General features: G+C 48.4%; 1 protein-coding gene across 5 annotated transcripts in view; it reads right to left on the minus strand.

The window, feature by feature from the left end:
- The window catches only part of lrba (LPS-responsive vesicle trafficking, beach and anchor containing), a 186,454-nt gene that overhangs the window by 121,224 nt on the left and 42,496 nt on the right, over nt 1–22,734 (minus strand). For 4 of the 5 annotated variants that reach the window (XM_030351781.1, XM_030351778.1, XM_030351780.1 and 1 more), the window contains exons 22-29: nt 14,531–15,787; nt 14,084–14,283; nt 13,555–13,708; nt 12,503–12,683; nt 8,814–8,929; nt 7,227–7,334; nt 6,220–6,361; nt 5,463–5,823 (exon numbers count right to left, since the gene is read on the minus strand). In XM_030351781.1, the coding sequence (XP_030207641.1) occupies nt 5,463–5,823; nt 6,220–6,361; nt 7,227–7,334; nt 8,814–8,929; nt 12,503–12,683; nt 13,555–13,708; nt 14,084–14,283; nt 14,531–15,787 (2,519 nt within the window). The remainder of the gene's footprint in view (nt 1–5,462; nt 5,824–6,219; nt 6,362–7,226; nt 7,335–8,813; nt 8,930–12,502; nt 12,684–13,554; nt 13,709–14,083; nt 14,284–14,530; nt 15,788–22,734) is intronic. The other variant, XM_030351779.1, reaches the window with a different exon arrangement.

A 22,734-nucleotide genomic window follows, 5' to 3' on the forward strand; every position in this document is an offset into this window, starting at 1 on the left:
ACGTATTGATTTCCGTTGTTGTCAACGGTTCTGCTACATCGCTATCGTAAAAAAAAGGAATCTGGCTGATGGTGCGAGTTTCGGACTGGAGGAGGAGGCCTCTGAAGAACTGAGTACCCCGGTTGGAGGAAGACGAACGGAATCAGCGGCCCATTAGACCGTGGAGTTGTCGATGAGGGCATTGTCCTGACTCGGAATATTTAAAGGAACCGCCACATCCGTCTTCCCTGTGATCGATAGGGGATCTGCTGCAGTCAGTAATACAGGATAATATGTCCATCGTTTGACCTAATACATTACTGCCGCCTGCTATAAAATAAACACAGGCCAGTGGATGGTAGTGATTTTCTAGACGCCTAATGAAACAACACAACAGTATTGATGGTATTACTTTGGAGGACGAGACCGCTTGATACAGCTTTCTCCCGGTGCACACATCAGTTTCACTTTAGGCATTTTATTTTCCTCTGTAAATCCAGGGCAATTATAAAAGAAACATGCTTGATTTGATATCCCATTCCAAATGTGTGCAACCTGTCCAAAGTTGTGCTTGGCCTTGTCCTCCACTAGCTTTCCCTCTAAGCCTGTTTATAAACAGCCTGTCTGATACAGCGAGGGCCTGCGGGATGAGGTGCAGTCCACCCGGGGTGCTCTGCGTACAGGCTCTGCTCTGCCCCCTATCTAGCGGCACGGAAGTGGTGGACGGGGAAGGAGAGCAGCATGTAGATAAGCTGTCGGTTTGGATCGGGGCACTGACAGACCGCTGGCTGCATCAAAGAGAGCCCTGGCCCCCCCTTATCAGTGCTGACACAGGGGGAGCGGGGGCTAATCACCAGCTACTGGGCCCCCGCGCAAACAAACCCAAAGCACAGACTTTTACCTACTGTATAGATGCTCCTGCGTGCATGGGCAAACATGCATGCATGTGTGTGTCTGTGTGTGTTTACATGGAGGCAATAATTATGAAAATGAAAAGAACGCTAAAATGTTGCGTTGGTTGTGTTTCAGGCTTGCATGTGAAATGCCTCAGTGTTTTACATAAACCTTGATACATTGTGCCTGAGCGCACACGCACACACGCACACACACACACACAGGGGAGATAGTGGAGCCTGGCTGCCTCTAGTGCAGACAGAAAGCTGGCTTGGGAATCAAAGGCGGCTTTCACTTGATTTAAGATCGCAGATCAAATGTATTAAAAGTTACTGTGGATGTTAAACACTGACAGCTTCTGACCCTTGGATGATGTATAGGCCAGGTATAGACTAACCGCATATACTGTATATATATATACATACGCCTAATGCATCTCGTGGGGTTGTACCGTCAAAAGGAAAGAGATTACAGAGCAGTCATCAGGTTCAAACCCACAAGAGAGGAAGAAGGGGACTGGCGGTTAGGGTGTTTGACTCCCAGCCGAAAGGTTGAGGGTTCAAACCCTAATGTGTGTTTTTACTTCTAAGCATCCTTGAGTAAGACTCCTTTTCCCTACCTAGTCATAAATGGCCTGTATATCTAAAACGCAAACCCCAAGTCGCATTCGATTAAAGTGTTAAGCAACAAAATAGTGAATTGATGAGTGAATTCGACTAGCATCACCCGGACGTGATGCAGAGACGGTTGATTCTGGCTCACAGTGGGTGTCCCTAGATAGTGGTGGATGAGAGGATGGTCCCTATCAGAATACTGGGGTGGTGCTGACGTTAGGCACGGCCAGAGCAGGGTGGCGACTGCTGGGGAGAGAGAGTAAGGGGTGGCGTGATTCTGCTTGTTCAATGGTCCCCTAAAGACCAAGCTGGGGCTCTGGTTAGAGTGTGTGTGTGTGTGTGTGTGTGTGTGTGTGTGTGTGTGTGTGTGTGTGTGTGTGTGTGTGTGTGTGTGTGTGTGTGTGTGTGTGTGTGTGTGTGTGTGTGTGTGTGTGTGTGTGTGTGTGTGTGTGTGTGTGCGTGCGTGCGTGCGTGCGTGCGTGCGTGCGTGCGTGCGTGCGTGCGTGAGAGACAACGTATGCATGTACGTTACGTTTCAAGATCCAAGCTTATTTCACCTATGCACATTAATGCCCATGAATTCCAGGCATCCTCACTGACGCGTGTGTGTGTACATGCATGTACATGCATGTACCGGTACATGTATGTACATGCATACGTGTTTGTGTCTGTGTAAAGGTATGAGGAAACAAATCCATTCGTGTGCGTGTGTGTGCGTGTTTGCTTCCCCATATGTTCCCCCGCTCCGGTCAAGTGAATAATTCAGCAGATCATTAGACACACTTATCCTGAGTGGGAAGGCCCAGTCGGTTAATCAGCCATCAGTTGGCCCTGCCCGGCCCACACTCCCCAGCCAGGGCTGGGCGGACCTGTGTATGAACTAGAGACAGGGATGCATTATTTAACACGCTTTAACCCACTGCCTTCAGCACAGCCTTGGATTCCAGTAATCTGTCCTCCGCTTTCGCAGATGAAGGGAGCGGCACGAGGAAGATGTGTGAAGGTGGTTTACGGTCAGCACCATGTGCATCAGTGCATGTGCGTGCGGGCGTGTTTGTGTGTGAAAGAACGTGTGGGAGTGTGTGTCTGTGTGCATGCATGCGTGCATGTCTGTGTAAAATACCTCTGTTCTCTAGAGTGTTAACCTCATGTCTTATTCATGGCGGGGGGGGGGGGGGGGGGGGGGGGGGGGGGGGGTGGATGTCGGGGTGGGTGGGTGAGAGGGGGGCTGTCTGTGACCCCGTCTTTGATCTCCCCTTTCACCCTCATTTCATGCGACCCAGCACGTAAGAATGTACAGAATGATATTTTAACTCCGACCCAATCAACCCAATTACCCCCATACACTCCCCTTGAGCTGGGATTGGACGGTGGTGGCTTGAGTGGGAGGCGCCCCAACCTTGAGGGCATCAGTGATTAATGGAGGCTGGGTCTGCGGGTTTCAGGGCCCGGGGACAGAGAGGGGGCCCACCGTGTACCCAGTGTGACCGTGTAAGAGAACCACAGTTAGCCTGGAGCACAAGAGTTGCTTGCGGTCTTCATTCTAAAGCAGTACCTGGTTTGGGAATTTCTTTCTCCATCGTCAACTAATGGGCCTGAAAGAATATTTTGGGATATAAAATCACTATATTGTTGTGATATCTCCTAAAATTGCCATATCCATCTGACAGTTCAAGTCAGCATTTCTTTTCCCAAAAAATGTAAAAAAGTACTTTCAAATTGTAATACATTTAAATTAATAAAAGCATCGGGCGGAATCACTAGTGTCTTGTTCCTTTGCAAATACGCAGCGTTCCCGTTGACACCAGGGTCCCCCCCTCTCCTCGACTCATCTCCCATGCACGCACGCAGGGGCCTGCATCCCGGAATGCAAACAGTGACGCTCCATATATACAGCCCCACGTCTAACAAGCACATGTTTTGCTGAAGCACGCAATCTAAATCACCGGCTTGTACAATGACACTGTTTAGCTCTGGTTAGTGTCAGCAAATATTTGCAGACTGGCTGTCATAACAGGGGCATCGCTGGGATATAGATGGGGGGGAGGGGGAGATTCAAGGGGTCTTCGCGGGGATATAAATCAGAGGGGATACTTCACCCTCCTGACCCAGCCCAGTTTTTATCTGGGGGATCCGGGCTTTTTCCATACGTCGGCCTCATAAATCCACCCCACCGCTCTGTCCAGCGGAGAGAGCCCACCTATATATTTTTTTACAGAACTTGTTAGGGTGATATGGCAACTCAAGGCATTGACCGGCTATACTAACAGACTCATAGGGGAGGCTTTTGTGATGCTTTTGCCAGTGCCTACACTGTGTACATTTCTCTGGCCTTTATAGGCGGTGCTAGTGAGTGCATTGAAGTTAGAGAGGGACATAGGGTGTAGACAATGTACTCGTACAGGAAGCAAGATGTCCCATCCATAAGACCGATTTTTCTTTCCCCAGGTAAATTACCTGCCCCTTCATCATGACACAGGTCAAGAAAATCCATGCAGAGTACCATTCTCCGTCAAAGTCAGACTTGTAAAGGGACTTAGTAAGCACAATGGCAGTCAATCATTACATCTTGATTCTCAAGTCCAGGTGCTTCACAGACTGGCTGATCTGGGTATTGAGGCAGCCTGATAGGTAGGTCAGACTCTTCAAATGATCAGCAATTTAGCAACAGTGTAGCATTTCATCAATGAATCAGAGCCACATATTCCCACTATAGTATTCCATAATCTTCAACAATCTAGACTCCTTGTCGTTCTGACCAGGACATGTGTGCTGATCAATATATTTTGGTTTGGAGTGGTTGGGGGGGGGGGGTTGTTGGGGCTACGTCATCTAGCTGAAGCGTCCGCATCTGTAAGCCGGCTTGTGGGGGTCGAGGACGGCCCCCACACCCGGAGACAGTGAGCGGGGCTGTTAGTGTACGCCCTCCCGCCCCCCCGACAGCCCTCCCTGGTCCTACTGTGCGCTCAGCGCAGAGCGCCGGAGCCATCCTAATCCCCCCTGATATGGAAGCACCCCGACATCTGACACAGCATTCCTCAGATAAAGACCAGTGATCACAGAGATGCCCCGCAATTCCCAAACGTACGTGTGTGTGTGTGTGTGTGTGTGTGTGTGTGTGTGTGTGTGTGTGTGTGTGTGTGTGTGTGTGTGTGTGTGTGTGTGTGTGTGTGTGCACGTGTGTGTGCGTGCGTGCAGAGAGAACAACTTGGTCAGAGTGTGTCGGAGTGAGAGAGGAAGAAAGAGAGAAAGGGGGGTGAGAGGGAGAAAGAGATGGAGAAAGGCTTTCTTCAAGAGGTGAGCACCTTGACATGACAACTCCCTTGTGGAGACCGCTCGCTCACTCTCTCCCTTTCTCCCCATTCTCCGTGTCTACCCCCCATTTGTGAACATCTTCTGTGGAGACAATGCTCTCCAAATGTAAACCAGAAGGGGGTCCCGTCCCGTCTCACCCGGGTCGGTCTGTAGTTAAAGCACATGAACCCCACCCGCCCAAAACCCACCATGACATTCACCCCCCCGCACACCTCCAGAACAAACGCAAATGTATACATCTTTTACTACCAGAGATATACATGGGCAGGCCGAGGGAAAGAAGGGAATAAAACAGCAGAATAATAAAATGAACATATTACATTTTAGGGTGACATGGTGAGAGTTGAAACTGTTCTATATCAGAGTGACATGGTGAGAATTGAAACTGTTCTATATCACAGTGAGTGACATGGTGAGAGTTGAAAATCATAAATATAAATGATAGTTTATATTTGTTGATAGTTCAAGGCTTTAAGTTGAATTAACTCAGCGTGGCCTGAGCTTTACTCAAATTAGCTGCGTTCAATGTTTTTCATAACCATCTCGCATCCAAAAATCACCTCTACTACTACTCTATCTCAAGAGCTACACATCTATAAACTGATATAAAGTGGGTTACATATGGGTAAAAGCACAAAGTATTAAAAGCCTCCTACTGACCTATCAAAGGAGCGGAAGGAGCGGGACGGGTCTCTGGAGGCGTCGCCCAGCGCGCCCAGGAAGGCCGGCGGGAGGAGCCCCGAGTCCACCACCACGTCCTCGTGGGGCGCGCTCACCAGGCTGCGCAGGATGTCCTTGACGTTCTTGCCCTTGGCGTCAGCGGGAGGGGGCCGCACCTCGGAGGACAGTGTGGACAGGGCCTCCGAGATGGCGTCCGGCCCGCCGCCGACGGTGGTGGTGGCGCCGGCGCCCGGGGGGGCGGCCGCGTCGGCGGAGGCACGGTCATCGCTGATGCCCGAGTCGCAGCGCTGGATAGGAACGCCGTTCTCCAGCTCCAGCCCGCCGTGGACGCCGCCGCTGTCTACGAGCGGGAATATCGACGAGGGCGGTGTTATGAAATTGGTGTGCGCAGCTCCGGTCAAAAGTGTTATTATCAGTGCATTAAGCAAGACTTTTAGTTTTACGTTTTGGCAGGAGTGCACTTTGTTGAGACGTAATTCATCTTTATCTCTGAGATGTTACACTTTTGCACTTGTAACATTGCGTTCTGACTCCTACTCTGCACTTCGTCCAGTTGGTGTTTCTTTTTTTTTCTTTTACATGTTTCTCGAACATTACTCCAACCTCCCTTGGCTTTGGATCCAAACATCAGTTTAATCCCCAAAATAACCATGCGCTGGAAAACATTTGGTTTCAGACCATATTAATGTCTATAAACAATGGTGATAATCGGGCCCTGGCGTGAAGCCTGGTGTACCTGTGCTCCGGGAAGACTGGGTGCGTGATGGGGTCTTCTTGTGGTTTTGGGGCTCCAGTATGTCGCGGTACTTGGACACCATGAGCACTGAGATGAAGTAGACCACGGCCAGAGCCAGGAACTGGGCCTGCTTACTGTCCTCCTTGGGACAAGACAACAACCAAACAACTCTATGACCTAAACCCTGTTAGGGGAACTGCTCTGGCGACCGCCAAGAATCACACACACACAGACGGAGAGAGACAGAGACAGAGACATACAGACAGAGAGAGAGAGAAGAGAGAGAAAGAGAGAGACACAGCGAGAGAGAGAGCTAGAGACAGAAATACTGACAGAGTGAGACACAGAGAGAAACAGACAGAGATAGAGGTAGACTCCTGCATGCTCTATAATGACATGCTTTAGAGATCTGCTAAGTAACTTGGGCTGTACTTAATGATCAGGTTTCTGTGTGTTTGCATGCATGTGTTTATAAAGGTGTGTGTTTATACTAGAGCTGTCAGTTAAACGCGTTATTAACGGCGTTAACGCAAACCAAATTTAACGGCGTTAAAATTTTAACGCGCGATTAACGCAATTATTTTATATAAAAAAAAAAAAACTTTTTTTTTTTTTTGGCTCAAAACAAAGAAGCAGTAGCCTGACTGCTATGTTCAAATGACATTGTTCAAAGCAGTCGTTTAATTGCACTATAGGCTCTTTTTTTGCATCGTCCTGTTTTGATCAGTGTATATGCCAATGTTGTTATCAATAAAAAATCATTTGCACAAGGCAAGCCGATGCAGTTCACCATGTTGATAAGAGAATTAAAATGAGAAGAATTATGGGACAAAAAAATCAAGGGATATTTAGCATAGACATTTTTTTTGTGATTAATCGCGATTAATTAGAGTTAACTATGACATTAATGCGATTAATCACGATTAAATATTTTAATCGCCTGACAGCTCTAGTTTATACGAGTCATTTGGATTTGCTTGTGCGTGTGTGCGTGTGTGTTAACTCACGATATCTCGGAAGACAACAGCCCTCAGTCGGTTGATGTCCATGTCCTGCAGCAGCCGGTCCATGTCACTGATGGGAGAAACTCCCCCGGTAACCACGTCAACGGGACTCTGGAAGACACCAGCATGCAGTTCAATGCACAGTATGGGAGAACACAACTATACAGAAGACAGATGGGAAAGACTCTAATTAGATTGGTGAGGACTATACAGGGGCATCATGTTGTACTGGTGGGGGTGTTCAACGCCCACCCAAAAGTTGTAGGTTTTGTTACCCAACATCCGCAATCTTCCTGGAGGCAGCCTTGAGCAAGATGGATGTTACGAGTCCATCCTAAGGCTGATATGCATAATTACAACACTAAACTAAACTAAGAGACACAGGACATTTGGAGCTGGTGACTGGTCTTTCCACACTGGCCTTGATACACTAGCTGCCACCTGCCGCAACACTCAACGCACCTACCCACAACCAACTAGCTAATTAAGCCTCACTGGAACAGGGAAAACAACAAGACAACAGAACAGGGGAGTGCACTGACAAACCATGTTAATGCAGAACAGAAACAGAAATACGACCATAGGCCCTACCATGCCTGAACCTGTAATTTTGGGATGAAAGTATCTGCTAAATTAATAAAAACTCAACGATTGATGAATTTGAACAATCCAGAGGGATTCTTTGTCAACTCAGACTCAATACACAGAAATGAATAGACAAATGACAAGTATTTCTATGCACAAAGGAATGCAAGGGAAACAATTCAAATTCAAAGAAAACCACACTGCCAGAGTGATGATCATTATCAATCAATGTGCACTTCAGGCTGAATGGTACAGTTCCAAGATTTAGGGATGTTATCCCTCCGGGGAGCTGGTCCTTAACATAATGGCTCTTAATATAGAGCCACTGCATTATAAATGAGCGTTTTACTCACACCAGTTTCTGGAAAGCCAAACACGACTTTACTGGAAGTCGGCGTATCAGATCTATTGAGCTCACAGCAGAAAGGGCATCGGCAGGGTGAAACAAATAGCGGCCGATGTGGTAACACAAGAAGATGTGATCTTACGCAACAACCGTTTGCACATCGGCACGTTTGGGTCGCCGGCCGCCAAAGGTCACGGCTCCATCTGGTTTACCAGCAGGGAGGAGGAGGAAGAAACTCGGGGGGAGTGTTTGGACTCACTCCAGGCTATTTATAACTTGTGCCTGACCAGACAGGAATGTTAGTTTCACTTTCTCTTTGGGGGGCTCCGAGGTAAGGAACAGGCGTTCGCTGAGCCAGAGAGGGTTTGCTGAAGTTCAGTTGAACTTCGTAAGCACAGATCTCCTGTAAGTCCCTGTAGCATTGGCGGGCCTGATGTGAATAGCTCATCCTAACCTCAGATGACCGAACACAAACTTTGTTTGCGCAAATACACAAACTATTCTGAAGGGAGAAGGGCTTTTTGCTTCTTGTACAATATTTAGTCATCTTAAACCAAATGTATTAATTTCATTGACCATTTGATTCATGTGTGTGTTTGTGAGCGGAGGGTAGGGTTGGAGGGGCAGTGGGGGGGTTGGGGGTCTCTACCACCACTTGCCTGTGCAGCCATGGACCCGGTGCCGGGTGCGGTGGCGTGGGAGCGGCCCATGGAGTCCGATCCGGGCTTGAAGTGCTGTTGACACTCCAGACAGTTCCTCACGGCCATGGCACACACTAGACGGGGGGGGGGAAAGAGATGTTATGGCTTATGTGACATCACGTAAAACAAAGATTAACTGGGTTATCGGAATAACAGATCCAGCCTCATGGCTGATTCCCCACGAGGAATGCCAATGCCAGGAAATGCATCCAAAAAACACAGAAAGATCTAGCTCTCCTGATGTGTGTTGAAACTCCAGCAAATGTTTCTGACTATGTTTATTAGAGGCTTGGGTTAAGTGTGGTTTATAAACATTTTGATATGTTGGGGTGGGGGGTAGTCCACAGTTTTTCCTCTGCACTTTTTTTTTTCAGACAACAGCATCAGCAGCACCTCAACAGAGATGTTATGCATTACATGACAAACAAGGACTTACAGGCCCATGTTGAAAAAAAAAAACAGCAACACAGCAAATACATCAGACAAAAAATAACACAATGGGGCTCAAGTCCAAATAAATAAAGGAACAGATGGAGCAATAACAATAACTGTAAAACCATACATGGTGAAAAATCTGATCTGTAGCGCAAGGTTGGACAGAACAAGCGAGTGAGCGAGCGAGAGGGTGAGCGTGGAAGAGTGAGCGAGAGAGCGAGCGGGGAAGGACTGGGGTGAGACAAGGTCGCCACTACGGCCAAGCCCTGGCAGCAACGCTCACTCTTCCCTGCTCCACCTCTCCTCCTCAAGGTCACCGTGGCAACGCCCCTGTATCACACCTTCCACACCACCATCACGCTCCCTTAACAAATGATGCTCCAGGAGGAGGAGGGAGGTGCGGCTAACAAACTACCTCCGTACCGGTGGAGGAGGTTCACAAGCTAAAACCGGAACATTTACCATTTCTAATCTTACATATTGCTTTTTTTCTCTCTCTCTCTCTCTCTCTCTCTCTCTCTCTCTCTCTCTCTCTCTCTCTCTCTCTCTCTCTCTCTCTCTCTCTCTCTCTCTCTCTCTCTCTCTCTCTCTCTCTCTCTCTCTCTCTCTCTCTCTCTCTCTCTCTCTCTCTCTCTGTGTACTTGACAACTGACAAATGTTGACTCCAAAGCCGTTTAGATTACACAGGGAATTATTCCATCCTGAAATGGCCTCTCTTTTTCCATTAGGGCTGCTCGTTCATACAACCATTTATAAAGAAAAAGACCGGGGAGAAAAAAAAAAAGACACGAAAAAAGTGGAAGAAAATGAAAGAGTACGGCAGGCAGGAGAGAGGAGGAGGAAAGGAGACCGAGGATAAACCTTGTTACAGCCTTACAAAATCAGATTAGGCGGCAGCGACGGCGAGAGCATACCTCATCAAATATTCATTTCATAACGCCGGCGCGCTAAGAGCAGCCTCTGCCGCTCACGCAGCCACGCTCCCCAACACCAAGGTAGCGCCCAGCAGGCAGCACCGTTTGCTGCACCGAGCGGCACGCTTGTGTTTGTCTTGTTTGTTCTTCGTGGCATTGTGTACAATATACAACACGGGAAGAAACAACACGGAGGAGGAGGGATCTATTTAGCATCCGGTGCAGGATGTTTAACCACCCGTGTGAATAACAGAGGTACAGATCGCGGCGGTGCAGGGAGTGTGGACTCCCCGCAAAACAGAAAAAAGGATGAATAATGTAAAGTATTTCAAATCTTTTATTCAGCTGGAGCTAGGGCTTGGCTCTTGAAGCTGTCAGAGGAGACCTTAATAGCCTGCACCAGAAGGCAGGCAGGCAGGCAGGCTGTGGCCCCCAGGCTACTGGGGGCTGTGCGGTGTGCAGCCAAGGCCATTATGAAGAACGCACTACATCATGATAGCAGCCATTTTAGAGTGTTGCCATGCAGCGGGGTTATAATAACAAGATAAGGGGGGAGTACTGATACGAGCACAGAGGGGGAATGGGGAGGGCGGGGGGGAGTGAGGGAGAGAGAGCGAGAGTGAGGGACAGAGGGATTGGGAGAGTGAAGGGGAGGGGGGGGGGAGCGAGAGAGAGAGAGGGGGAGAGGAATGGAGGGGGGAGAGCGAGGAAGGGAAGGAAAGGGAGTGGAGAGATAAATGGGGGGGGGGGAGAAAGTGAGATGGAGAAAGGCAAAGAGAGGGAAAGAGAGTAAAATAAAAGAGGGGAGAAAGGAAAAGAGAAAGAAACAAAGGGGCAGTGAGAGTGTGTAAGCAAGCAAAAGATAGGAGGAGTGATGACAGAAGATGAGGCAGGGAAGAGAGAGCCAGCGAGAGAGAGAGAGAGAGAGCGTGAAACATGAGTAAGAGACGACAGAGTAGGTGGGGTGAAGAGGGCTAAAGAGAGCCATGACCGGGGCGGGCCCCGGAGCCAAAGTGTGTGCAGCCAGATATATAGAGGATCGATGGACACGGGGAGAGAGGGGAGTGGGTAAGAGGAGGAGATAAGGGCAGGGCACGGAGTGCGGGTAGAGAGCAGTAAACCAGCTGAACGGAGCGAAAACAACCCTGTGTCGGAGCGGGCGGTGGCGGAACAGAGCGGGTGGGAGAATATTGATCGGCTTGAGAATCGCGGCCCTCAGTCTTCCCAATACCGCGTCGACTCCCAACACAACAATATCAATATTTAATTTATCGGGAGCGTACCGTCCGCTCGCTGCACGGACGTTCGTTTGCTGTCCACAAACAACATATTGGATTCCCTTTGGTTCGTTTTGTGCCACATTAATTCAATGATGTGTTGTGTGAAAATAACTACAAAATACAATGCACACAAAAGAAACCTCAGCAATAGATGTATTTTATATGTTTTCTTTTATATTATTAGATAGACAAGGACACTATGTCGATTATCCTTATTATTATTGTAAACGGAACCTATTCTTTAGCCGACTCATTGGATGTGAACGCATGAGGCGGTCCTGTTGGATGGAAGGAGGCTGGGTGGGAATATAATAGACTTTAAATCAAAAGAAGCCTGCAGAAAACAGCCAAACATAACGTCTCCCTGGTTTCCACCACCAAGTCAAATATTTTGTCATATCGGACAACAAGGAACAGGATCGACTATGTAACTAATCCTGCCTACTTAATGCATTTCTATTTTTTTCTACCCGTCAAGAAGGCAGATTCGATTTGTGTTTCAGTTTGAGTCATGCTAATCACATTCAATTCCTTTGGAAAAAAAACTACGTAACCACTTGTTTCTCCATGCTTCCGAGAGGAAAAATGAGGGGAAATTTACTATAAGGTCCTAAGATAAGTTATGGTTGAAGACTGCTGCACTGTGTTTCTAAAATATGATCTGGTCAAATTCATGCCGAATCACATAATTAGGACCAACATAGAACTTGTGATTAAAAGGAAAAAAGGCAGCGTCTAGGACAGACAGGCAATGGGATGGAGAGACAGAAAGACAGACTTGATGGTGGAGAGAGGCAGACCGTGACAAATAGACAAACAGAACGTTGGGAGACAGACAGACAGACAAACCGAAGGACGGAGAGACACAGATAAACAGGAGGACGGAGAGAGACAGACACACAGACTAACAAACAGACTAACAGAAGGACGGAGAGAGAGAGACACAGATAAAGAGGTGGAAGGCGAGAGCCAGCCAGACACACAGACAAACAGGAGGACAGCCGGACGGCTGACCCACCAAGGCGTAGGCACTGGCGCAGGATGCCCCCGGAGGACATGTTCTTCTCCGCCTCGATCTCGTTGAAGTTGAGGGAGCTGGCGAAGATGAGGACGTCCACCAGGTTGACCAGCCGCTGCAGGAAGGTGAGAGAGGCCTCCACCGTCAGGCCCTGCGACGGCTCGATGTTCTCCAGCTCGTGCTGTGGGAGGAGGCAGGAGGGCGGGATGAGCTCACTGGGGTCATGGGGTCAAGTCAGTCACTCGTTCACATTTCAATCGTTCAAATCGGACACTTTCCGTTTGTGCATGTTTTGCTTTGTGTGCTTTATTGGTTATTAATAAGAACAGAGCGACGTTGTTGCATGTTGTTACTATTTTTATGTGAGCACTGCAAGGGAAAATTTCTGTCATTTTTGCTGGGAAGTATTACATTTTTTCCTTGAATCTACGTGGAAAATGTAAAAAGAGGAAAGAAAGTAACACAAGTGATTCCAAGCAAAAGGTGGACTATATTCACGATGATACCGCCTCTCTTCCAATCTAAAGCGCTCTCAAGCCACTTCAGACATACATAGGTCGTACTCGGCTATAAATTTGATTGAGATCCACCATATAGGTGAAGCCTAACTAGGTTATGGTGAAATTGAACCTAAATTGCCCGGGTCTTCCCAGACAGGCCACCGAAGCGAGTGGGAGAGTATTGACCCGAGAGGAGGAATCATGTTACATCAGATCTACAGTCACTGAGGTCAGAGCCCACAAAACAGAGCTAATCGTGTTAGCGAGCGGCTAACTGTAGTGTAATGTGATTGGGAAAAGGTCAATGGTGGATGGATGACCCCCCCTGACCTGGCTGTCGCAGACAGAGCAATGATGCTCGCCTACACATCGACACACACACACATACACACACATGCAGAGACAGACAAAGGCTCTGATGCATATGCATAAACAAATACACAGACACACACAGGCAAACAGATTCACATCCATAAACAAATACAAAGATACACAAACACATGCCAACAGACGCACACACACACACACAGACACACACACACAGGGGCTCACCGAGGAGGAGGTAGCAGCAGAGAGCAGTGGCAGGATGCCTCCACAGGCCATCACCAGGTTGTCCACCACCTGGGAGATGAGGTGCACCGTGTTGTGGACAAACACCACGTTCTCACTGCTGTTCACAAAGTCCAGCACTGTCTTGGTGGAGTGGCTGCAAGGAGGCGGGAGACAAAGAGAAGGAGGTGAAAACTAGAAAGAGAACCACCTTATGAAGTTATATTTAAAATGGGATGAACATGCATGTTTTAAAGCAGACACTTTTTTATTCTATTTAAAACTTATATCAGGGCACAATGAAAGCATAACATCTAAATTGGAATAGCTACAGAAAGCGCTGCACAACCTAGTTCCTGTAACATTGAACACCAACTAAAGAGTGCGGAGGAATCAGAAGGATGAGGTGGCTGGATTCCTTTAGTGGGAGTGCATTGATGAACGATAGCACGATTAGTAGTACTAGTAGTAGACTGTGACCCGTTCCTCTGTTCCGGGGAGAGGTGGGTCCTCCCAATGAAATGGTCCCTACCTCCTCCACATCTGGACGTCCGTCTCGATGGAGAACAGCAGGTCTGTTAGGAGACGCTGGTGCATCTGGGACCAGCGGAACTCCGGGATGCGGAACATGGTGGAGCGAGGACCGGAGGAGGAGGAGGAGGAGGAGGCGGCGGGGTCCCGGGCCGGCGCAGGACCTCCCGCGGAGACCGACGCACTCGAGCCGCTGGGCTCCTAGGACGGAGACACATAGGTCTGGATGAGGGATACGTAGTGACAAAGACTGGAGGTGCTGCTCAGCATTAATTACGTGCATTATACTTCAACAGGAGTAATGAACCTATGCCCAGTCTACCTGTCGGCTTCCCAGAGCAAGATGCCTAACCCCTGAACCTAACCATGAACAACCTGTATGTAAAAATGACTAAAGACACAACAAGAAACTACTTCACTACATTAAAGATGTAAGAAGGTGGCCTACGCTTGCAGAGGTCTCCTTCAGCTCCAGCCTCTCGGTGTCTAAGGCCACGTTGGACACGTCCAGCCGGGCGATCTTGATCTCTTTGGTGGGGGCGGCCGGCTCGGCGGCCTTCTGTGTGTTGGTGCTAGGAGGCGCCGTGCTTGACACGGAGGCCTCTGCTTGGGCTACTTCTTCTTTGGTGGTGGCTGCGGCGCTCTGGGGATCCGCAGGGATGGGAGTGGCCATGGCCGAGGAGTCCTGAGCCGAAGGGGGCGCCTCGGAGTCCGAGGATTGTGGGTCGGTTGGGGGGGCATCAGGCACGGGAGCGTCAGCCTCTTCCGTCTTCAAGCCTTCACTCTGGGGGTCCGAAACGGTCTCCTCGTTCTTCTCACTCTCACTTTCTCTCGCCGTTGCTTTCTCCTCCTCCTCCTCCTTCTTCTCTTCCTCAATCCCCGTCTTATCAGTATCGACTTCTTCTTCTACTTCTACTTCCTTTTTTCCCGCCTTCGTGTCCTCACCCGAGGACGGCTCAAGGCTGTCGACAGCATCGCTGGGGTCTTCGTTGGAGACGGAGGCTCCATCTCCGCCTTCAACCGCCTCCACGGTGCTGGCCTCCACAGCCTCCTGGTTATCCTTAGCGTCGGGCTCTGACGAGACCCCCTCAGGAACATTCAGGGAATCCTCCGGCACGCTTTCTCTGGGCTTGTCGCCGTCGCTCTGAGGCATCTGTGCGTCTTCAGTGTCGGTGCTGTCAGTAGTGTTTTCGACCGTTTGCGTCAGGGCGACGTCCACCTCAGCAGGGCTCGACGCCAAGGCGCTCGCCACTTCAGTCGGCGAGGCCGAGGCGCTTTGTGAATCGTCGCCATCAGGTGTTTCAGAGCGTGCTTCGGTTTTGGGCTCCTCCAGTTGGGCCTCAACGCCGGCATCTCCAGCTGCTTTGGTCTCTTCGTCGCTGGGAGACGGCGGGTCTTCCTCTCCCTCTAGCCCAGCCAGAATGTTCGACACGCCGACGGTTGCGGGCCCACTCTCTCCGGCACCCTCTGTTGGGCTGGAGGAGAGGTTGGGAGTGGACGTGGAATCGGGCGTGCTCTGATCGTGGACCCCCTCGTCCACGGTGAGTTCTATGACGGTGGAGGGGGCCGTTTCCTCGGTGGAGGTCTCTGCGTCGTGGCTGGCGGCGGAGACGGTGCGGATGGCAGCGCTGGGAGCCAAGGACTCCTGCTGCTGGTACTGGGTGAACATGCGGGCGAGGTGGTGCTTGTGCTGCTCAAAGGACACCTGGGGAAACGCATAAGGAAGACACGCATGAGGTTGTGTTAAGCATCCCCTGCATTCATGGCAAGAGCCATGGCCAGCTGTCTACCTGACTGGGTACCAGGCATACATTTTGTAATGAAGCTCTACAAACACTAAAGAACAAAACGATTTCAACACGGTTGTTTTAACCAATGACAAAGAGCAGAAGACAAAAACACTTATTTAGACAGAAACGCCATAAAATTAGATATATTAGGGAGGTCAACATTAGGGTAGGTATGTTCCACATTTTCAATGCCTAGTTTGACAATTTGAACCCTCTCATCCAATCCTCTTAGTTTGAAGCCATTTTTTTTTTTTCCTCATTACCTTAAGAAACCTTGGCCCATTACCTTCCATCAGTCAGCCTGCCATCAGATATGGCTTAACTAGACTGCTAGTCCATACGGACAACAGTCTGACGTGGCAGTTGAGGAAGAGCCCGTCCATGTAACCAATCATAGATTAGCAGTAGATACTGCTTCGAAAGAGTGTGTGTGTGTGTGTGTGTGTGTGTGTGTGTGTGTGCGTGTGTGTGTGCGTGTGCGTGTGCGTGTGCGCAAGCGGGTGTGCATGTGCATGCGGGTGTGTGTGAGCACAGTGCGTGTCCAGTATTGGCAAATCCTCCCACGCCTAATTTAAAACCCTGCATTAATCACTGGGCTTTGGAGGACAGAAAGTCAAAGAGCAGTCGGTGGTGGAGGGAAGGGTGAAACCAGAGCCACACCGCAGCCATTTTAACCTGAGGCTGTTTGGATGGGGGGGGGGGGGGGGGGGGGGGGGGGAGGGAGAGAGAGGAAGAGAAAGAGAAAGAGAAAGACAAAAAGTGGCGACAGGAAGAGCACGGGAGAAAAATAAACGGGGAAAACAGAGATCAAAAAGGGAGAGCAACACAGATGTTGAAGAGAGTGAGCGAGTTAATGAGGTTGGAAGAAAGGAAAGGGTGGGGGGAGGAGGGGGAGGAGAAAGTAGCTGATTATTTGTAATTAATTAGTCGTTATTGTTCTAAATTAGTCTGCTACACGGCCGCTCATTAATCTTGTGCCGGGCGGAGCAGTGATTGGTAATCCATAACTCTTTTCTCTGAGTGCAGAGCCTGTTCTAAATGCATCGATAGCATCTCTCATTCTATTTCTGTCGCTCTCTCCCAAACCCCCCCCCCCCCCCTCACCCCATCTCCCCATCTCCCATTCCCCTCCCTCTCAATTCCTCTGTCCTCTCCCTCTCTCTGCCTCTGTCTGTGATGTCTTCTACCCCATTAGTTTCAGCTTAATTTGACATTTAGCATTTATTGCAATTAAAAGGACGCATGGAGAGTGCACTCCCATGGAAACGATGCCTGAGCCTAGTGCCTTAGTGGAGAATATCCCCACCCCCCCATCATGGATCTGATGGTGGGGTGGGGTATGGTTGGGGGGGGGGGGGGGGGGGGGGGCGATGGTGGGTTGGGGTTGGAGTCCCTACATTAAGATGATGTATGTTGGCTTTAAACAGGGCTGCGCAAGCAGATCCAGTTACCATTAGACGGAGGCAGCGAGCGTTCTCTGTGGTTAGCGGAGCCGCAGCGCATAGCGACTGCCTTGGGTGGGCCTGACATCAGCGCTGATCTAATCTAAAGTTCTGTGCCCCCCCCCCCCCCCCCCCCCCTCCCGCCAGACCTCGTGGGGGTACGGAGGAGAAGAAATGTTATGGTAATGTAGGAAAACACGGTGGGCTTTTCTAATGTGACAGGTAACATGGTATTACAGTGAAAGCAAACAGCGACGCCACATCACAGGGAGAGCGGCCCGTAATGGCAGAGCAGGATCACAGAGGAGAGCGAAACGGCGTGCAACAGAAAGGGACATCCGTTACGGAGCCATTAGAGCCCGGTACAGGCGTTCAGCCCTCGGCTCCTGGGAGCCCAGGACATCGAGTCGGGGTCCGGGAACTACAGATACCGAGTCCGTATCAAAGAATGACAGAGGATTAGTCTCAATCGGAAAACTACAGGAGCTCGTCCCAAAATATGGTGTTTTTAAGGTTGATTTTATGAGGGATGGATGGATGGATGGATTCTGCCGGCCGCGTGTAGAGAGACACACAGAGCGTTGGCCCGCCTAAGCTCTGGTCCAGGGAGACCTCCACAGTAGGAGTCACAGCGGAGACCAGATTTAGATCAATAGATAGAACGAGACCGCAAAACAAAGGGGATATCAGGGGGGCCGTGAGTCTCTAATCGGATTAGCCAAATGCAATTCCTCCTCCCACAAGGAAAGGGAAAGAAAAACATTGCCGTCGTCTGCTGGTGATACTGAATGGTGTGTTCATTTATATTCTCTCCATTACGTCTTCTTAGTTACCTTTTATTATGTTGATTTCTCTCTGGTCAACTGACAGAATAATTGCTATTTGGTTTGCTTGGTCTCTATAGAATAAACTGAATCCATTGCAATCTTAATCTAGACAGCTGATAAAAATGTAAATAAACGGGATATAGATCCAAGATTAAAACTAAAAATGGGTTTACTTTTAATTATTTATCCCTGAATATGCAAATGAATATATTCCACACTATTTCAAAACGTGAAACCCCAAAACACCAATTCAACTCTCCGTGAGACAGTAATGTTGAGGAAGTTGTTGCCGAGCAGAAGCGTATCGACCAGTTCACCAGACAATACCAGTCGATCTGGTCTTGTCCATACTGTCCATGTTCTCAATTCCCCTTCTTTTGTCCTTGTTTCAATACACAGCTACAGTGTCTTCAAACCTCTGAACCACAGGTTTTGGCTTAGGAAGTCTCTGTGACGCCAGCACACACACCGAACAGCTCTGCTTTTCTTTCACTAAAGAGTACGAAATAAAAATATGGTACGGATTATCAATAATAGGTTAGTCAGGGAGGATGGGGTGTTTACATAGGATAAAAGTCTCTGCAAAAAATAATCAGATGGAAAATAGCGCTTATCAATCATAAAACTGATTAATAGACGATGCTACATAAGAGCACCACTTCAATGGGTTCACTAATGCATGTGATGGGTAGTGTTCATTAGAATCTGCTGTCTCAGGGAAGCTTAAGGGCACAGGCTCCTCCACAGCTTCCACTGTTGGGCCGTGTTAGACATGTGCTCTGTGGGGTTCACCTGGGCCGGGGGCACCTCGAGGAGGTGAGGCCTCTGAAGGCTGCCAACTCAGCACACACACAGACATCTGTCCACTACACGGGCCAGCTGACCAATCACATTGTGGAGGGCAGTACACTTCGTGCATCAAATGTTACTTTGAATAATACTGTAGAACTATAGTATACAAATACAGACACTGAAACAACTGGATCTCTTTACCAATGCAGGGGATACCCCCACCTTCATCCTCTCTCAGACACGCACGCACCCGCTCAGACGCGCACGCACCCGCTCAGACGCGCGCGCACGCACCCGCTCAGACGCGCGCGCACGCACCCGCTCAGACGCGCGCGCACGCACCCGCTCAGACGCGCGCGCACGCACCCGCTCAGACGCGCGCACACGCACCCGCTCAGACGCGCGCACACGCACCCGCTCAGACGCGCGCACCCGCACTCGCTCAGACGCGCGCACCCGCTCAGATACGCGCACACACACACACACACACACACACACACACACACACACACACACACACACACACACACACACACACACACACACACACACACACACACACACACACACACACACACACTAAAGAGAATGGTTGATAATTTAACAAATTGTATTAACTTCTATTTTCTTAGCTGGATGTATTGTTTTACTTAGTTTGGCTGTATTTTTAGTTTTTATCAACCCTTACTATGATTAATTGTATCATTTAAATGCTATATTATATTCCAATTCAAGCAGTTTTAAAAATGCTATATAAATAATGCATATGTGCAATAAACTTGACTTTTCCAACCCAATGCCAAGACACTTTTTTTATGCACCCATTCAGCAACATGACGGTACAAAGACAACAAAATCAAAGATGACGAAAGAGTTAGACTTAGGGAAAACTTTGTCTTTGATAATAACGCGGCCACGCTGGTACAGGGGGAACCTACTTGCTCACTCTAATACTATGTTAACTGAAAACAGGCTGGAACCTGGATGGGTCTTTTATTTACTTATTAAGGGGACGGATTACTAAGGACATGATGAAATTAGATTCACTGGAAACCTCGACTTACAAATTTGATTTGTAACGATGCATTTTCTGGACACGGTGCAAAAAGAAAAAGATTTCCAAGTATAATGCATTTTTCAGACCGCCCGCTACAAAGTGAATATGTACATGTTCCTTTCTTTTACGTTTCACTGAATATATTCATGTAAGGTAGACGTTTCTGCACCACAACATGTGAGGGGGGCGGTGCACACAAATAAACCCAGTGTATACACTACACTCTGGAAGAGCTTCCCCATGGGCCGCCTGTATTTATGAGCCCTTGTTTTACTGATTGTTCAGGCAACACTCGGATTAATATTCAATGTGCTCAGAGAAAAAACAATACACACTCCTCTCACAGCACAAGAGGAAATGTAGGGCTGGGGCACACTCAGCTGGTAAGATCCATGCACATTTACGCACACACACACACACACACACACACACACACACACACACACACACCTGCAGTGGGTGCAGAGAGCAACAGTGACAAACAGCTTTGGTGCTACAATGGTGGCAGGAAATCTATCAAACGGGACAATAAAATTGCAATTGAGTTTCTTTTGCTTTTTTACAGCACCTGCATGTATCTTGATGGCTAGTGCCTGCTGCACCTCTCCACATCAGAGGGCTATATAGTGTGTGTGTGTGTGTGTGTGTGTGTGTGTGTGTGTGTGTGTGTGTGTGTGTGTGTGTGTGTGTGTGTGTGTGTGTGTGTGTGTTAAGTCCATGCGTGTGTTTGCAGGTGTGTGTGGGTCTGTACATGTGTGTGTCCACATGTGTGGGAGTTTCTGAACATGTGTGATCTGCAATGCGTTTGTGTCTGCCTTTGTGTGTCTGTTTATCTGCACGTGTGTGTGTGTGTGTGTGTGTGTGTGTGTGTGTGTGTGTGTGTGTGTGTGTGTGTGTGTGTGTGTGTGTGTGAAATCACCCAAGGTGCACAAAGAGTGAACTTGTTTTCAGTCTGGTGCGAGGGCATTGTACACACAAGAAAAAAAAACATTAATCTTCAGCAATTACACAGAGAAAAAGGCAATTACAGCCTGCTGGAGGTAGGAAGAATTAACATCTGCACCAGCCCGCATCAGGCCCTTTGCTGGGGAACATGGAGGCTCTGCCGCACCAGAGCCATGTGAACCAACTACAACAATAAACCCAGCGCAGGGACCATCTCTCATTGGCCGCTTGTTATTCATCAATAACATATTTTAACACAACGGTGGGTGATATCGAGGGTAAAAAATGAATGTAATATTACCGTTTCCATTTCACTGTGGTCAGCCGTTTTTTTCTGACCATTTTGATTTACCCTTATGAGCATCGTGAATGTAGTGAATATTTAAACGTTAACATAAAATGTGTAGGTGTATCGTATGCGTGTGTACAACCCGTATATACGTAAACATAAGGCCTGTATCTGGAACCCAGTCTAAAACAAATTACAATGATTGCCTTCTATGCATCAAGCACGTATGATCATTAAACATCAGGACTAATTGTCCATTAATTAGTCCTTTGTTCATTCACAGCAAATGAAATAAATCATACAATCCAGTAAATTGCATACATTTATTAAAGGTCCATAATAAATAAATGGTTTATAAATCATTTATAATGCAATAAAATTGCATACAGTGTTTTTCCATTACCTTGGTATATTGTAATAGTGAATTAAGTTTAACTGGTCGAAAACAAGTAAAGGGAGTGTGTTTAATAGCAGCCTTCAGATTTAGTATAGGTATGGAAAGCATCATGCTGTATTTGTGTATTTTATGTCACAAAACAGCATTGCTACGGAGAAATCCAAAATATTCTCTTGTGATAATTCTCCAGCCCTGATTATGATGTGAAGATTTATTCTTGCAGACACAAATTAAGATTTGTTTATTTAATTTTGTTGAAATTAATTTCAGAATTTTGTGAATAGCAGAGTCTCTGAGACCAGAGCATCAATAGACATGGACATAACAAACTCCTCTTTGTCTCTCAAGTAGTCTGTCTGCGCCCCCTATTGGACACTACCGGTACCAACACCCTGGCCTGTATCCTATCACAAGCAGTTTCTTCAACTTCCTCCTCAACCAGGCAAGCTCAGCCCCCCCCCCCCCCCCCCCCCCCCCTTTCAGCTCCCATACCCAGACCACAATCTGACACCCACCTCAATTACCACACTGCTTTGTAACCAAGCAACGTAACATGATATCAACAGCCAATTCCTAACGCATTTCTTATTGGCTTTTTATTTCACGTTTTGGTAATAACACATGCCAGGAGTTTATTTTTATCTATGCGACGTAAAGAGAGAAAAGATACTCTTTACATAAATAAAGTGGTATATGGAGACGGTGCAGTGATTTGGCTCCATTCTACAACCTAAGCAAGCTTTGCTACATGCTAATCACTGTATATTTTCCATAGTGCCTCGGTAGCGTTATCTGATGGGCCCCTGAGAGCCGGGGGTCCTGGGGAATCACTCTAGGTGACCGAGGCACGGCCCTGTGGATCCCACGTTTGAGAGGGAACGGTATTAACATTGGCATCAAGCGGAGCAGGAGATGGCTACCTGATTTGACGGTTGTAGGTATTTTAAAACACCACTTAGCCAAGATACAAAAATATGAACGATGGGCTGGGGGGGGGGGGGGGGGGGGGGGGGGGGGGGGGACGTGAGGGTTTTCCGACTGCAGAGAGCGGGGTAAAAGAAGAAGGTTTATGGAGGGACGCCGAGATGCGTGCAGACGGCGCGCGGAGGATGT

This window comes from Gadus morhua, chromosome 3 (assembly GCF_902167405.1).
Source record: "Gadus morhua chromosome 3, gadMor3.0, whole genome shotgun sequence".
NCBI classification, from domain to species: Eukaryota; Metazoa; Chordata; class Actinopteri; order Gadiformes; family Gadidae; genus Gadus; species Gadus morhua.